Source organism: Schistocerca americana, chromosome X (genome assembly GCF_021461395.2).
Source record: "Schistocerca americana isolate TAMUIC-IGC-003095 chromosome X, iqSchAmer2.1, whole genome shotgun sequence".
Taxonomy (NCBI): domain Eukaryota; kingdom Metazoa; phylum Arthropoda; class Insecta; order Orthoptera; family Acrididae; genus Schistocerca; species Schistocerca americana.
The window spans coordinates 465780661-465798797 of NC_060130.1; the positions used below are offsets into that span (position 1 = coordinate 465780661).

Below are 18137 nucleotides of genomic sequence, written 5' to 3' on the forward strand. Positions count from 1 at the left end.
ACATATGACCAGAATTTCTTTGGATTTTCTGCCAGATTTCGAGACAGAGTTTCCTTGTGGAAAGTATTAAAAGCATCTAGCGCTGAAGATCGCGCTACATCTCGAGCTTCTGTAAAATTTCGCCAGTCTTGGGGGTTTTGCGTTCTTTTAAAATTGGCATGCCTTTTTTGGTTGTTTTTGCAACAGCATTCTGACCTGTTCAGTGTACCATGGTGGATCAGTACCATGTCTAATTTATTTGGTATATGTGTCTCAATTTATTTGAATTTAAACCACGTATGTTCTACGCTTACATATTTAGATTCGAAGGAGTGTAGACTGTCTCTTAACGAATTTTTATCCGCTTTTTTACATAGATGTATTTTACACTTGTTAAGAACTTAAGCTTTTTAATCTTATGTAATGCCCTAATTTCTGAGACAAATTAACACGGGTCAAAAGATATTTTATCAGAAAGTATTCCTGAGCAATACTTAGTTCGCACATAATCGGTAAACTCAGAGTTCCATTTTTTGAGATCCACAGACCAGTTCCTCGAATGCCATTTCCAGACAATAAAGCGACCCAGAACGCCCTACTTAACATACAGTGGCTCGGGAAGACTTGTCCAGCGCCGGACGTCGTGGCCGTGCTGTTCTAGGCGCTTCAGTATGGAACCGCGTGACCCCTACGGTCGCAGGTTCGAATCCTGCCTCGGGCATGGATGTGTGTGATGTCCTTAGGTTAGTTAGGTTTAAGTAGTTCTAAGTTCTAGGGGACTGATGACCTCAGATGTTAAGTCCCATAGTGCTCAGAGCCAAAACTTACCCAGCAAGTCCCTCTCGTACGCACATAACATTTTCTTGCTGTAATGGTCCACGCATGCCGTCCCAGAACTTTACTAGTGGTTAACATTGTAACGAAGATGTATTAGTAATGCCCAAACGCAATCACAAGATCCAAAGTATATTAATATGGCTTTTTTCACCCACACTACGCGGGAGGATAGACAGTTTTTATTTCAGATGTTGTTCCTACGCTATGGAAACTAATCTTACGGAAAATGATTTCTCATAACTATTTTGACATTGATCTCTTCACGTCCTAAGACGTTGTGAGCGAAATTTAGAAATATTGTAAATATTTGATTTACGCGTAATGGGGCTTTGTTCCATCTTTTTCTTGCAGGACAGCTTTGTAGTGTCAGGGTTTTGGTCCATGCAGTTTGCGTTCCTTTTTTACAGATAAATTAGTTTGTCACCATGCAGTGCAGTGCTTAAGTCCGTGAGTGAAAATGGGACGAGACATATGTGCCTGTTTCTCTGCCCTAAATCTGATCAGTGGTCATTGACCACAGATGCTCGATGATCCTGAAGTTGATAATTCCACTGGAAGAACCTGAGGAAATGTTAGGGTTGATCTTAATGTTTCTCAGTGTGACATAATTATATTGAAAACATCGTCATTGTTATGCGACATAATCTTTTTACAGGGTGAGCCTGATCAAAGAGAATTTTAACAACTTGTAGGCTTTCCTTCATTCATTCACAATAAAAATAAGGCCTTCGCAAGGAGAGTGTAGTGTACATGTTTAACAGGAGGAAACAGGTAGTCTTGGGAATTGACCATTTTGGTTCGTCATAAACAAGCTCAGTTGTCTCCAGAAGCAAGTAGAGTAATAAAACCGTCTTTATGTTCGTTCAGTCGTTGCTCGTTTATGGTATCCGTCGTATTCTCATCGTACTGACATGTTGTTACCGTCTTCCTTACCAGAGGTCGCTAAAGTACGCCTGTGCAATCTCGGTCACTGATCATATTTCTTCTAATGGAAGAAATTTTCATCACTAGTACCCGTCTGACAATGAGGGAGGGGGGGGGGGGGGGAAGGAGAGCTGATGATATAAACTTCTTGATCGCGAGATTGTACGTCGGCATGCTGGATTTATGTCCAAAGTTCTTCGCAGTCTCTCATGGACTATTGCATGAAGTGTTGGTGCAGATCAGTCATTCGTGACAACACGGTAGACGTACGTTTGGTACTATTAGAGAGGAGTAAGCCGTATGTGGGTACCGTGGGTCACGCATCGCCGTTTTAATCTGGTAATTTGTGGAAAGGTCTTATGGGAAAAAACTGCTGAGGTCATCGGTCCCTAAGCATACACACTACTTAATCTAACTTACGCTATGGACAACACACACCCCCATGTCCGAGGGAGGACTCGAACCTCCGACGGTGACAGGTGCACGGACCGTGACAAGGCGCCTCAGACCGCGTGACTCGCCGTTTTATCCTTCCGTGTTCATTCATGACATAATAAAGACAATACAACATTTCAAAAGCTCACAGCAGTCGTCAGTGCGAACCAGTTATCCACTTGAACCTTCGTAAAACGCCGGGGGAAGGCAACGGCAAACCACGTCAGCTATCGCCTTGCCGTGAACATAAGTGGAGATCCGTTCATGTCTCGCAAAGGTAATTAGTAGAGACCTGAGCTACGCGTTCTTTGTACTAATGAGAGATTAGGTTATTTCAACTCGGCCACAGATATTGGGTCTATATAGTTCGCATTAGACTGATTACAACCACCTGTTGTTAGATACTGAGATAATTTTGGCGTCCTTCCTGCCCCCGAAACTATGCGAGTCCTGGCGGCAGCAGTATCCGAATTTCATCAAGCGGAGTGGTCCGCACCCGGTAGCTGAGTGGTCAGCACGACAGTCTGTCAATCCTAAGGGCCCGGGTTCGATTCCCGGTTGGGACGGAGATTTTCTCCGCTCAGGGACTGGGTGCTGTGTTGTCCTAATCATCATCATTTCATCTCCATCGACGCGCAAGTCGCCGAAGTGGCGTCAGATCGAAAGACTTGCACCCGGCGAACGGTCTACCCGACGGGAGGCCCCAGTCACACGGCATTGTATCAAGCGAAGTGGCGCATTCGCTATCGCCGTGCATTAGCATTCTGGCTGAGCATTGTTCTAATCCCCTCCTGTGCAATGATATTTAGGTTTTCCACAGTTTCCCTAAACCGTTTAAGGCGAACACAAGGATGGTTCCAGTCCATTGTTAGCTTGTGATCAGTATCTGATGACTCCATCAACATGACGGAAGAAATCGCAGTACCAAGAAGGAGTTGTGCGACGTAAACGAAAGTTCGTAGGCGTGTTTCTACATCTGTAAGATGGCGTATATTAAAATTTCGCGCCTGTTGCGTAAGATTGGCGCTAGTAGCGCCACTGTGAGAATGCATATCAGGTTTGGTTCAAATACACACTGTAAGAGTCGCAGGCGTTCCTTTGAGATTGGACGTGGTGAGTTGATGTTAGTAAAAAATGACTTTAAGGCGACAAAGACGCCATTATCAATACCTTACTGAGTTTGAACGATGTCATGTAATAGGGCCACGAGAAGCTAGATGTTCCTTCTGCTATATTGAAGATAGACTTTGCAGGAATGTTGCCACTGTACGTGATTGTTGATAGCGGTGATCACGAGAATGTATGCTCGCAAGAAGACCGGGCTCCGGACGCGCACGTGCCACTACCGAGAGGGAAGACCATCGTGTTCAGCGTATGGCACGGCGCATCTTACTGTATCTGCAACAGCAATTTGTACAGCAGTTGGCACCACAGTGATACAACGAACTGTTACAAATCGGTTATATCAAGGACAGCTGCAGGCCAGACACTGTGTAGCGTGCAGTCCACTGGCCCCAAACCACCGCCATTTGCGACTTCAGTGGTGTCAAGCGAGAGCTCATTGGAGGGCAGGGTGGAGGTCTGTTGTGCTTTCTAATGAAAGCTGGCTTTGCCTCTGTACCAGTGATCGCTGCGTGTAGGTTAGGGGGAGGCCAGTGTAGTTGACCCAGCTACCAACCTTTCTGCATGCTAGACACACTGGACCTACACCTGGAGGTATGGTGTGGGATGCTATTTCCTGTGACAACAGCTCTCGCGGTCATCCCACACACCCTGACTCCAAGTGTGTACGTCAGTCTGGACGTTTTGACGTTTTGCTTCCATTCATGAACATCATTCCAGGGGGTGTTTCCCAACAGGATACCGCTCGCCCACATATCGCTGTTAGTACCCAGCACTATCCACTGAGTGTCGGTATGGCCCTTGACCTGCTCGATCATCCAATAGAGCGCACATGGGACATAATCAGACGACAACTCCAGCGTCATCCACAAGCAACATTAGCCGCCTCTTTATTGACCGACATGGTGCAAACAGGCATGGAACTCTATCCCACAAACTGACATCCAGCACCGGTACAACACAATGCATGCACGGGACGTTTGCCTTTCGCGGGCAAGCGCTCCCCGTCTGAATTGCCGAAGCACGGCTAAGTACCCGTTTTACTTCCGCCAGTACCTCATCTCCTACCGTCCGGGCTTCGCAGAAGTTCTCCTGCGAAGCTTGCAGGACTAGCACTCCTTGCCCATGTAAGGCAAAAGTCCCGGTATCGAGTACCGGCCGGGCACACAGTTTTAATCGGACAGGCAGTTTCAAAGTAAGTTAAGCGTATCAAGCTTTTCACTTTCTACACCTCTTAACAGTTGTTGTAACTGCTAGAAATTTTCAAAATCTCGAACATTTCGTCCTTCTTCATTCGGAAATGGTTGTCCTGCGTGGCTATTAAATATTGTAATAATGGCAGTCTGTTTCCTAGCTTTTATTCCATCGTAAAGGGTCCGCTCCATTCATCATTTAGTAAATTTGATTTTAATCTTCGTGAACGGATACTCTCCAGTTGCCACAGCCATCAGTTACCAAAAGGAGAGAAGTCGTGTGCTCCATTTGTCTGTGAATAGTGTATACTTTGCTCTGTGCGTTATAGTGTTTTAAATGTCTGTGTATCGTATTATCTGAAGCGAAAATTTGGACCATTTATGCTTCAGATAATAAGGTACACATACATTTAAAACACTATAACGCACAGAACAAAGCATTTACATATTAGAGCGTGGAAACCGCCTAAAAACACACTCAAGGTGGTAGGGTAGCACATAAGTGGTCAGTAATCCGCCACGCGGTTGCGATCTGCGTCTGTCCCACCTCCGTGTCTCGTAAGCTAGCACGCTGCACGTGAAAAAATGGAAATGATCGTACGGCATTGTGGGCCGGGAATACCCCATTCGGGGAAGTTCGGCCGCCGAGGGCAAATACTTATTGCATTTGACGCCACATTGGGCGACTTGCGCGTCGGAGATGAGGATGAAATGATGATGAAGACAACACCCAGTCCCTGAGCGGAGAAAATCTGAGTGGGCCCCTTGGCGTGGCATTCCGCCGCGCTGACCACCTACCCCGCGTGGTCTAGGGCCTCATGTCACGGTTCGCGCGGCTCCCCCCGTCGGAGGTTCGAGTCCTCCCTCGGGCATGGGTGTGTGTGTGTGTGTGTGTGTGTGTGTGTGTGTGTGTGTGTGTGTGTGTGTGTCGTACTTAGCGTACGTTAGTTTAAGTTAGACTAAGTAGTGCGGAAGCTTAGGGACCGATGTCCTCGGCAGTTTGGTCCCATAAGATCTTACTACAAATTTTCAACGAGCGCATGCGCAAGACTGCTTTGTTGTTTTCCCGCTTTGAGCACTACATACATCACGTACGCAAAATGGTGACTTCTGAGAGTAACGAGTTTCGTGATCTGCAGTTTTCTAAGAGTGAACGAAACGCAATTTGAAGTAAAGTTATACATTCAAAGTTTTTGTCCCCCCATGTGCTGATGGTAACAACCAGGCATAAGAAGTTAGTTCGGAAAGCAAGTTTTGAAGTTTAGTTGCCATGGACGACAGTGTGGAAGGTTTCAAGTAAACGTTTACATATGAGTTCACACCAGTAACAGTTGCATTAAAGCAAGATGAATACGGAGTGCTTTCTAGCATTGCAAGTGAAGTGTTGGAGCGGGAAGATGACTTCCTTAATCGTGTGATGTTCAGCGTTGAGGCGACTTTCCACATAAATAGGAGGGTAAATACCCATAATGTTCGTATCAGAGGATCAGAACATGCTCATGAACTTTTACACTAGCAGAGATCCCCCAAGATAAAATGTTTTCTGCACTCTGTCCGAAGTCAGCTGTACGTACTTTCTTTCCGCTGAAGCTGCCGCAATTCGGGTGGCTTATCTGGATGTGTTGCAAGAGGGACTCCCCCTCTCCCCAATTAGAACCTGAAGACTTAATGTGGCAACAAGATGGAGCCGCTCTCCATTGGCATATCTTTGCAAGACAGTAATTGTGGATTGATCGTAATGGTAAGTACGCAGTTTTCTTTTTCTACTGGTCTCACGCCACTTTTTCTTTGGGGCTTTGTAAAAGATCGTGTCCATGCTCCGCCACTACGTAATGATTTTCGAGAGTCGACTCTCAGGATGAAAGAGGCTATTGCTTCCATTACTCTGGACTTCGTAACCAAAGTGTGGGACGAATTGGATTTTTCGTTGGATGTGTGTCGAATAACTAAAGGAGGACATATTGAACACCTGTCAGAAAAATTAGGTTAGTGTACCTTAAGTTTGATGTACGATTTGTTGTAAATAGTCTAAATTACTCTTACTGTACACCAGACAACGTGGGACGTTCTTATGTGGACACCATGTCTTAATCCAGGTATGTGTACAAGATGACTGACTTCAGTTGCGTGCTAGTAATGTTGTAGTCGTAGGATGCAACATTTTAGTCGTTTAGTGAAGTGCGACATTTTACATTTGTAGAATGTTGCCGATATTTGCAGTACCTTGAAACCTTATTAAGCTCTGACTGGATATATTTTGCAGCTTTTTCAGATAGTAGGGTGTACTTAATTACAGATAACTGCATCTACTGTCAAATGTGTGAAATTATTATGACTGTGAAGTTGTATTACAAATTGATGACATGTGAAACAAACGATTGAATATGGAGAGATACAAAGAAGTGTACGGTTAGTGTTTCCTTGACTGGCTGGCAGCCTCGGCAGGCCGGGGGTGGACGCGCACGTGCGGCACGAGTCGGATGCAGCCGTGCTGCAGATCCAGTTCTTGGTGAACGAGGGCGCGCTCGTCACCGCCACCTCGGACGACAGTCTGCACCTGTGGAACTTCCGTCAGAAGAGGCCGGAGGTCGTACACAGCCTCAAGTTCCAGCGAGAGAGGTGAGTCTCAAACCCATTTCCTTTCTTGTGTGTTTTTTTGTTGTTGGTTTTTTTGCGGTGAAGAATCGTCCTAACAGTACTTGTATAAGACATTTGTCTGACTGGGAGACAAGGCGATAGGCGATAAATTCCTGTTTCGTAGAATGTGGTAGTCTGCTGACGAATCCACAACTGCACCTGCTCTTGCACTTCTTCGTCTCATTGAAACCGACATCGACACGTGTCTTTCTTCAGGTGGCGCAAGATGGGAGAATCACACGACGAAGGATCAGGGCTGTAAGGAGGATGTTGAAGTATTTCCCAAACAAATCGCTGAAGCGTAACCGTCATGCGATGGGCAGGGTGGGGACGGGCACTGTTGTGATACAAAAAATGCTTCCGTCCAACAGCCTTCAAGGTCTGTCGCAGTTTCTGCAAAGTGTCTTCATAGCGCTGCGCATTGATAGTTGTTTCGCGCCCGAGGAACTCGACGAAAAGGCCCCAGAAGTCGAAGGCGGTGGTCATCGTGACCTTACCGGAACTTGTCTGAATAGCGTTGGATATCTTTCGCCGACCGAAAACATAATGCGGCATATGCAGAAAGATAAAAAGCGCACGGACACACCGAAATGACTAGGTGCCACCACAAACCCGAGTATGGCCAATGTCAGAAATAATCGATAGTGAATATTAACTGCAAATAGCATTAACTCGGCTGCACCTTTGCTGTTTGACCAGGAAGAGAGCCGGATTCCAAGCAGAATTTAAGCAAAAACCTCGGGCCCTGCTCATGAGGTCACTTCGTAATTTAATCTCTACTGCTTCCTTAAAACACTATCCTAATAGCTGGAAGTGCTCGCCAGAACCTCATTGCTGTTGTTTTGCGCTTATGCGTTAACATCACACACACTTGCAACAGCCGAGGAATTCCGCTATTGCAGAACATTGCCTTGGTACCATTCATCCTAGGAATAAAACCCTGACATTGTGGCGAGCAATTCCAGCTATAAGGATAGTGTTACTAAGCAATCAGATGAGATTAAATTAGCAAATGACAATTCTGCTTGGTGTCCTGCTGTCTCCCTGGACAAACAGAGGTAATTCTACTTGATCACTCGTTCGTAATTGATATTCACTTTCGATAACTGCTGATTTTTGTCGTCTCCCGTTGCGTGGTGGCGACTCTCTCTCTCTCTCTCTCTCTCTCTCTCTCTCTCTCTCTGCGCGCGCGCGCGCGCGCGCGTGTGTGTGTGTGTGTGTGTGTGTGTGTGTGTGTGTGTGTGTGTGTGTTTTCTCTGTCCTTTCGAGTATGCCACATTATACAAATACATGGTTCTCGCTCGGCGTAGTCCGGCCTGCCGAGACTTTATACACTGATCAGTCAGAATATTATAACCCTCGACCTACTGTCAATATAAACCCGTCCATGCGATGGCAGCGTACCCTGGCGAGGAATGACTGCTAGTCAGACATACGCATACAGTCGACGACCCATACATGTGCCAATGTTAGCACCACGACATCGGCAGCTGCGACTGAAATGGGCCCGTGACCATCGGCACTGGACGTTGGCGCCGTGGCAGAGCGTTGCATGGTCTGATGGTTCAAATGGCTCTGAGCACTATGGGACTTAACATCTGAGGTCATCAGTCCCCTAGAACTTAGAACTACTTAAACCTAACTAGCCTAAGGACATCACACACATCCATGCCCGAGGCAGGATTCGAACCTGCGACTGTAGCAGTAGCGCGGTTCCGGACTGAAGCGCCTAGAACCGCTCGGCCACCACGGCCGGCTCATGGTCTGATGAATGCCGATATCTTCATCATCATGTATATGGGAGCGCACGAATCCGTCGTCTTCCAGGGGAACAGATCCTTGACAACTGTCCTGCGGGATGGAGATGAATTGGCGGCGGCTCCATTATGCTCTAAGGAACACTCACGTGGGCATCTATTGGTCCAATGGAGCTCGTGCAAGGCACCATGACTGCCAAGGAGTGCCGTATACTGGTTGCAGACGACGTACACCCCTTCATTACGATCATGTTTTCCGGCGGCGGTGGCTTTTTCAACATGATAATGCGCCATATCACAGCGCCAGGAATGTGATGGAGTAATTAGAGGAACACAGTGGCAAGTTCCAATTGATGTGCTGGTTCCCAACTCGCCAGAAGTGAACCCGATCAAACACATCCGGGAGGTGATTGAACGTGACGTCAGAGCTTATCGTCCTCTTCCCGGAATTTACGAGTATTAGGTGACTCGTGTGTGCAGACGTAGTGATAACTCCATCCAGCGACGTACCAAGGCCTCATTGCTTTCACACTAGGACGCGTCGCCGTTGTTATCCATGTCTAAGGTGGACATACCGGCTGTTAGGTAGGTAGTCATAATGTTCTGGCTGACGAATCTGGCTTTGTCTATCAGCACTGATTTAAGCTCAAGTTACTTGCGGCCGAAATGTTATCTCTCTGCGGCATTTTCAGGCATCCAATTTGCATCGACTTTAGTTTCCACACGCTACGTTTTTAGCGGCAGTGTCCGGCCGCGACACAGAACACATAGCATAAAACAGTTTCTTTTATTATGTAGCTACTAACTATGTTTACTTAGCAGACCGATTTCGGTGCATTATAACTCAATTTTCATAGGAAACAATTCATTTGCGTTTGTACAAGTGCATCATAAAGGTAAGTGATGGTCAGCAAGATACTTGGACGTAATCCGTTGTCCACATGTGCTCATGTAATGATTGTCTGTCTTCACAATTTTGCGATTGGCTAACATTGTCGGTTCTTTTTATATTCTTTGATGCATGTTCTAGGATAATCATTTGCTATTTGTCTAGGACCCATATAATCTCTTTGAGAGTTGTCGATGTCTAAATCATCTGATTTGGCGTAGATACACCTCTTGTACAACCAAAAATCAATAGTTGGTTTAAAAAATCGTACTATAATGCTTCGAAAATAGTATGAAAATTAACACATTTAGTAGCTGCGTGGTGCTTTATTTCGTGCCTGCGGGACTAGCGCATTCCAGCACACTGTGGAAAAACCTTCATGACTCACATTCCAGTGAAGGAAAAAACTGGTTTGTCTGCACGATCTTGAGACATACCTAAGTGCAAAGAGTACGGTCAAAGTCAATAATACTGTAGCTACGCAGGTATTTAATTACTAATTTCGTGTAATCATGTCAAGCGATACTGATAGCCGCTACTGCAACCTGAAGTCATCGATAAGATCAATCACACTCCAGAGTTACATGGGTGACATATATCATGTGTACATCAACAAGTAAAATAAAAATTGAATACTTCATTTGATAGATTTTTTTCTTCTGGAAATATAGTGTCGTCGTGGCACCGTGTGGTGTGTCCGGCAGAAAATGGAACATTACTGCATCTCAACCAAGAAGAAACACACACTGTCCCTACTGAGAAGCGGAATACGAACGCAGGGATAGTAAAATCGTTGAAAGTTACTCTAAAGAAATCGGCCGAGAAAAAGCGTACACGTAAGCATCTAATCGTTGGTTGCCCACGAGGCAGTTGTTCCTTGAAATTGAGGGTTTTATACTGGCTATGTAAGAAATGCAGCGAAATAATGAAAAGACAATGGTAGGTGATACAACAAACAACAGATGGGAAAATCTAAATCAGACTTTAACAACTGCGGCAAAGTACACAGTTGGTTGATAAAAAAACTGAATCAAGGAAACGAAAGCCCAGTGACCATTAACCACATAATATTAACAGAACAGAGAAGAAAATATAAATGTGAAGCAGAATACAATAGACAAAGAACCATTGTTATCAGACAATCACAAGAAGCCGTAGAATAGCTCGAAGCCTTACGTTAGGCAATTAATGAAAGCTATACATGAGGAAACCTAGAAAAGGCACACAAATAGGTATGGACACATTCGGAAAAAGCAAACGCGAACCTCTCTGAACGCTCCAAGGATATAAGAATTCTTGGAGAAAAATGAGGCTACATTACTAGAGGATGGAAAAAATATTAAGTTTGAGTTTTAGCTGGAACAATTAAAAGAAACAGAAGTTGTTGCAGTCAGAATGGGTCCTAAAATTATGAACTGCAAAAGCATTAAATAATTGGAAAAAACTTAATGGTATTTATAGCGTCCCATGTTAAATGCTGTATTAGACCCAGAAACTAAGCATCTGATAGTAGTGTTGTATTAAAAGAACTGATCATAATCACAGAAGAATTTTCATAAACATTACCGTTATAATTGCTACAAAGAAGAACAAATCACTTACATGTGGAGGCTATAGGAGTTGAAGCATTCTAATCAAGGCTTAGAAAAAATTAATAATAATAATAATAATAATAATAATAATAATAATAATAATAATAATAATAATAATAGAAAGATTCACATTAAGCAGAAAGGAAGGAGGAAGGCGATTCATCGACATAAAAAAACCTACATTATGGACAGGTAGACAATTTAAGAAAATTCTTTCTAGAACGAGCAGAAACTAGCAAAATACACAAAGCAATCACTCATACAAATACATCGGCTACACCACTGCAATTTCATAACCACTTCTACAACCCTTTAGATCACATAACATCAACAGATACAAAGAAAGTAAATTGGAAAAAGAAAACACTACATGGCAAGCACCCGTATCATCTAACACAGCCACACTTCGATCAAGACGCATCCAACACATGCCTAAGAAAAGGCAACATATACAGGGAGACGGAAGGATTCATGATTGCAATACAGGATCAAACAATAAACACCAGATATTACAGCAAGCATATTATTAAAGATCCCAATACCACAACAGATAAATGCAGACTTTGCAAACAGCAAATAGAAACAGTAGATCACATCACAAGCGGATTTACAATATTAGCAAATACAGAATACCCCAGAAGACATGACAATGTAGCAAAAATAATTCACCAACAACTTGCCATACAATATAAACTAATAAAACAACACGTTCCCACATACAGGTATGCACCACAAAATGTACTGGAGAATGATGAATACAAATTATACTGGAACAGAGCCATTATAACAGATAAAACAACACCACATAACAAACCTGACATCATACTCACCAATAACATACCCAATACAACAAATATACAAAAGAAAACAGGAGAAAAAATTGAAAAATACATCCAACTGGCTGAGGAAGTCAAGGACATGTGGCATCAGGATAAAGTTGACATTATACCAATTATACTATAAACTACAGGAGTCATACCACACAATATCCACCAGTACATCAATGCAATACAGCTACATCCAAACTTATATATACAACTACAGAAATCCGTAATTATTGATGTATGTTCAGTTACCCGAAAGTTCCTATATGCAATATAACATATACCGTACAGTTAAAACGAAGTGACGCTTGATCAAGGTCCGCGTCACTTTCCATTTTTAACCAGACTTAACGTCTGAGAAAGTAAAGAAATAATAATAATAATAATAATAATAATAATAATATACACAAACACATCAAGAACAATATTGAAGGTAATTTAACTGAAGACCGCCGGCCGGAGTGGCCAAGCGGTTCTAGGCGCTTCAGTCTGGAACCGCGCAACCTCAGCGGTCGCAGGTTCGAATTCTGCCTCGGGCATGGATGTGTGTAATGTCTTTAGGTTAGTTAGGTTTAAGTAGTTCGAAGTTCTAGGGGACTGATGACCTAAGATGTTAAGTCCCATAGTGCTCAGAGCCATTTGAACCCATAGTGCTCAGAGCCATTTGAACCATTTAACTGAAGACCAATTCGTCTTCCGAGAAGGCAAAGAGGCCATATTAAATATTTCAGTGCAACTCAAGAAAGCTTTAGAATCAAGAGAGAGATTTATTTTGCTTTCGTAGAAATCAGTAAAGCTTCAGACACTGTCAACTAGCACAACCGAAGGGGAATTAAAAAAAAAAAAAAATCACTGTCGAGGCAGAGAATAATGAAAAAACTATGCAAAGAAAAAACAGTGATAGTAAAGACAATCAATACAGTATACCTAGAATTGTTAAAGGCGTTAGACGAATCGTGCGGTAGTCTCCAAATCCAATAAACCCCCACACACGTCATGTAATAACTGAGTGCAAAGAATGCTGTAAAAAAGTCAAAGTAAATTCGGAGAGGATGCTCACTGAGGTTTTCAGGTGATATAGCTCAGATAGTTCCAGACGCAAGAAATCTCCAAATAATTCTAGCTGATGCAAAACAGCAAGAATGGTCGACCTAAATTTAAATAGTGTAAGTGACTGTTTATTCAAGTGGTGACCTTATCTTTTTAAGTGACACAGCACGAACTTGAGCATCGGTTAACAGTGATTAATTCTACGTGTAGGATCTGGGGCAAGGGAATGAAATTAAATTTACTGTTCAACTTAAAATCAATAAAACTGCGCTCATATACTCGACTTGTACCTTCACTTGCATGGAAAAACCACTACGAAGAAAATACAAGGAACTTCTTTATCTGACATCAGATATAGTTCCCAGAAGTATATAGTACCATTGGTGCTGAATAATAAGTATGCATGGAGCCAGAAACACATTCAGTTGTTCAAAATACACTGACACTCCCAACCGATGCAATTGAGATAATACTGTAAGAAGAAAAAAAAAAAAAAAAAAAAAAAAACCAGCCTCACGCACGTGTGCAACGTGTATCACAGTCGACCCGCCATCCCACCTCGTGCGCGAGTGGCCGGGGACAACTTTGAAGTTTCAGAGGGCAGAGGGGAACCCACGTCTTTTATTGCAGATTAAGATTCTACTGCAAAATCTACGTAAGTTTTTGTCAGAAGCATTTTCTTCATTTCGCCACAGATCGGGCTGCAATCAGAGGAATAAGTCCTTGAATATCCAGTGGCACGTGGGAGCTACCTCCATGTTACGAGGGTAGGGCGGGCCAACATTTCATAACTTCTAATTGCTTACCCCGTTTGCAACGTTGTGTTCTTCCGACATATCGAACAGGTGACTTACTCGACCCGCTGCCGTGACCGTGTAGCGAACTACGACGTATCATATAACAGCAATACACTGCCACCGGAGCTCACGTATCGCGCAGACGTAGAATAGATAGCGGCTCTAAACATTATAGAACTTACGCAGTGTTTATTTGACTGCACACCTACCTATCATTTGGAGAACAGATGTGCAAGTAGACGAATGTTTCAACCATAGAAGAAAAAATTGAAATGATCCTGACTTACGGAGAATGTAGGAGAAATGAGGAGGCTTCCGTTGCCTTATATGCCGAACGTTTTTCAGAGAAAGCTCGCTGTTGTTCGTTCTCTTAGACCGTTGTAAACGCCGTAATGTCTGATGGCTGCGCACAGACCTGCAAAAGGAAACGAAGCATCAGGAGACGCTAATGAAATAGCTGTACTAGCGGCAGTGCACCACAACCCATGGATAAGCGCCCGGCAATTACATCGCGATTCAGGCATGTCTGTAGGTAGTATTGTCACAGCACTGTATCGTCATACGTATCATACATACCACTTGTTTAGTGGCTAGCGTTGCTATTTCTGGATCACGGGGTCCCGGGTTCGATTCGAGGCTAGATTGGACTGTGTACATCAGGTTACGGCAAGCTGATCATCAACGTCCTTGGTCGATTAAGGTATGATGGGGCATCCTGGGGAACAAACTGATTGGTCCGTGTTTTATCGACGGCACGTTAAATGAACGCAAATATCGAACGTTTTTGGAACAGGATCTTACCGGTACTACTGCAGGATGTTGCCCTGGATGTTCGACAACGTATATGGTTTCAGCATGACGGTTGTCCAGCACATTACGCAACTGAAGCACAGTAGGTATTAAACTGTGTTTAGGGACCGATGACCTCCACAGGCCCTATAGAACCTTACAACAAAACAAGTTTCTTAAAGGAACCTCTAATTGCCAGAAAAGGCAAACACATTGCCAGACTCTCTTTGCGACGGTTCAGACCGGCGTCCGGCCAACCTGATTCAGGTTTTCCGTGATTTCCCTAAGTCGCTTCAGGCAGATGCCGGGATGGTTCCTTTGAAAGGGCGCGACCGACTTCCTTCCCCATCCCTCACTAGTCCGATGCGACCAATGGCCTCGGTGTTTGGTCCTTTGCCTCAAATCAACCAACCAACCAACCAACTCACTCTGCGAGATATTGCAGTTGTACAATTAATCCATTATTCATGGTGGGGGAGGAGGGAGGGAAGGTCGTTTTAGCTATCTTTTTCTCATGTATGCGTGGGGAATAAAACGTAACAGCAACTACGATAATCTTTCTCGGACACACAAATATGCGCGCGTGCGTGCACATAATCGACTGTGCAATTCTTCACTGCCCGTAATGTATGTGCGGACACTTCTACATGACAGTCTTAAGTAGGGGTTGTTTTGATGTACGGTTGCATCAGATGCCGGTTTGGGATGGGCCTTAACTACATTGTTTGCGACACTGACAGCTTCAGCAAAAAAAACTGCATTATAGCCGTCACCGAAAGCTTTTTGTACCCCACTTCGTTTGTGCTCTGCTTGGTCGAGATCAATATTGGTCTGTCGCGGGTTTCGAATACGACTTTTACAACACCAGATGGGATCAGCGATCCATATGATAGTTATGTCAGTTCTGCCTTCCCAGGCGCACAATTCACGCACGTAGGTTGCCGGCCTATTGAGAGGGCGGTGGAGCTTGTTAACAACCCCTGCTGCCTCCCCCCCTCCCTCCACCACTCACCCGCTCCCAGTCTGCTGTTCGCCCATCGACCGGCCTAAGTCCTTGTTTGTTTGTGTATGCGGCCGACTGATAGAATAGTGTCCAATATAACATGAGTGCCAATAGTACCAGAAATAATAGTGCGCTCATAAATGAGAACTTGTAATCTGGGTTTTGGGAAGCAAATTTAATCAAATCACCAACTTAAAACTGAAAGTATTGTAATCACCAAATGCAGCAACTCTATGACTTTGGGAAGGTAACCTCATACAAAATAATTAGTAGGAACGGCATTGGAAATCCATTTGTCGCTCCTTCTTGTTGGAAGTAAATATATCATTCTCGTATTGAAATTTTCAGTTGTACACACGAATGACTTTTCACAGTATAGCACCTCAAACACACTGTCTTTCACATTGCTACGTACAAACGTTTTAATTCTCTTGAGAATTGAAAAGCTCCGCTCAGCTTCTGATGTCAAGATAGGCATCGTCATTAGCAGTTCCAAAACTTTTACAGAATCTTCGAAAGCATCACAAAGCTCATCAGCGAAAAACCGGAACTGCGCCAGAAACTGCTCTCAAGAAGACTTGAAGCTCTCCTTTGAACTTTATTATCTCCAGTAATATAAATCTGTCTGTAATTTCAAGGTGTTTGTATCAAAAATTTGTCTTGTGCTTGTATTTGCCACACTGTTCACGTCAAATAAGTTGGCTACAGTGAGGCGTCCAGTGAACTGAAAACGTAATTTCATTTCAGGAAGGATGGCACTGCACACTTCCAAAGTATCTCTGTGTTTATTATCTTCAACAATCCGTGCTTTCTTGGCAGATACTGTTTCGTCATTTTCAAAAATAAGCTCGTTAATGAGGGAGTCAGTCTCTGATGTTTTGAATTGCCGTTTCATTGTTCAGAATGTCTTGTGCTTTATTCGGTTCATTTATCTCCTTTTGAAACTGATTAAAAAGTAGTCCACATGAGACATTCTCTTACAGAAAAATGATATCCAGAAAATGAATTCATTATCTTGCAGTTTTCGGTTGTGTGAACCGGCTTCCTCAATAGTAGGGGATAGTTCTATGCTCTCACTTGTTTCAGTGGCGTCCATGACACTAATAAGGTCTTCCCTGTTTTCATAAACATCCTTTACAGCTCGCGAATGGTAATTACATCTCGTGACATACACAAGGGGGCAAGCTTTCCTGAATAATGCTAAGCAATACTTTTGACTTCTGTGGCGAATTTGAAAAGAAAGACGAAATACCTGAAACATACACACAAAAAAAAAGATGCGGGCTTGTCGATTAACAGAGGCTACCGTAGGTTTGATAAGGTTGAACTGGTGCGCATAAGAATGGATGTAGTCTGCATTTGGGTAATATGTCTTTAATTAATATCTGTACTCCATTTGACTTGCCACTCGTAACATTTGCACCGTCGTAATACTGAGCTATTAGTTTTGCTCGGTCATCGCCAGGTAAGGGTTCAGTTTCTTTCAAAATATTCTCTGATACAGTTTGAACATTCGGACTTTCTGGTTCAACAAAGTTCCAAAACCATTCAACGGGATTTTCTGCAACAACTTATCGCAAACAATAACCAACTGAGATTTGCAAGAGACATCTGTGGTTTCATCCGCGATTGTTGCAACATAATCGGCACGTCTTACTTATTTACGAACTTCCTCATAGTATACTTCTAACGTGCTTTGGCCCTGATTCATACACAACAAATGTTCACAGTCCTCGAACGACGTTCGATAAAATATTGCTAGCAAGCAGTTCACTGAAAATAATATTTTCACCTTAAATTGTCCTACTTCTTAACACAGGTGTTACCCACTGACGACAGCCTTTACTTCTTTTTTAAAGGACTGTACAGTACACGAAATGTGGCAATGTAGGCGCGCCCCAGCTGCGGCCGCGCATGCGCTCGTACTGGTGCCACTATGTGCGGCGCGGGGAGGCGCAACTCTGCAATTTGTGACTGAACCGTAATCGAACCCTTCCTTTTCTACCCCCTGGAAAATCTCATTTTACCCCGCAGGGGATAATTACCCCCAAGGTTGGGAACCACAGGTCTGAGTTTAGTCCTCATAGCAGCGCATGGCTTACTGACATTTCAGATCCAGATAACAGTTTGATGCAGACAAAAAAAAATACATAAATATTCTGAACTGGTGCAACCATTACAGTCAGCATGGCATCGTTGGTCATCGGGGCTCAGTTCGAAGCGGTACTCACCACTGAAGACAATTCTACTCCAGCTAAAGAGATTCCAGGCCGAAGACGTACACTATGTGATCAAAAGTATCCGGACAC

The 18137-nt window shown here is 43.7% G+C and overlaps 1 protein-coding gene across 3 annotated transcripts in view; it reads left to right on the top strand.

Annotated features, from left to right (window-relative positions):
* Window positions 1–18137, top strand: part of LOC124554816 (syntaxin-binding protein 5) — a 981379-nt gene that overhangs the window by 414779 nt on the left and 548463 nt on the right. For all 3 annotated transcript variants that reach the window (XM_047128475.1, XM_047128476.1, XM_047128477.1), the window contains exon 3: window positions 6927–7109. In XM_047128475.1, coding sequence (XP_046984431.1) covers window positions 6927–7109 — 183 coding nt within the window. The remainder of the gene's footprint in view (window positions 1–6926; window positions 7110–18137) is intronic.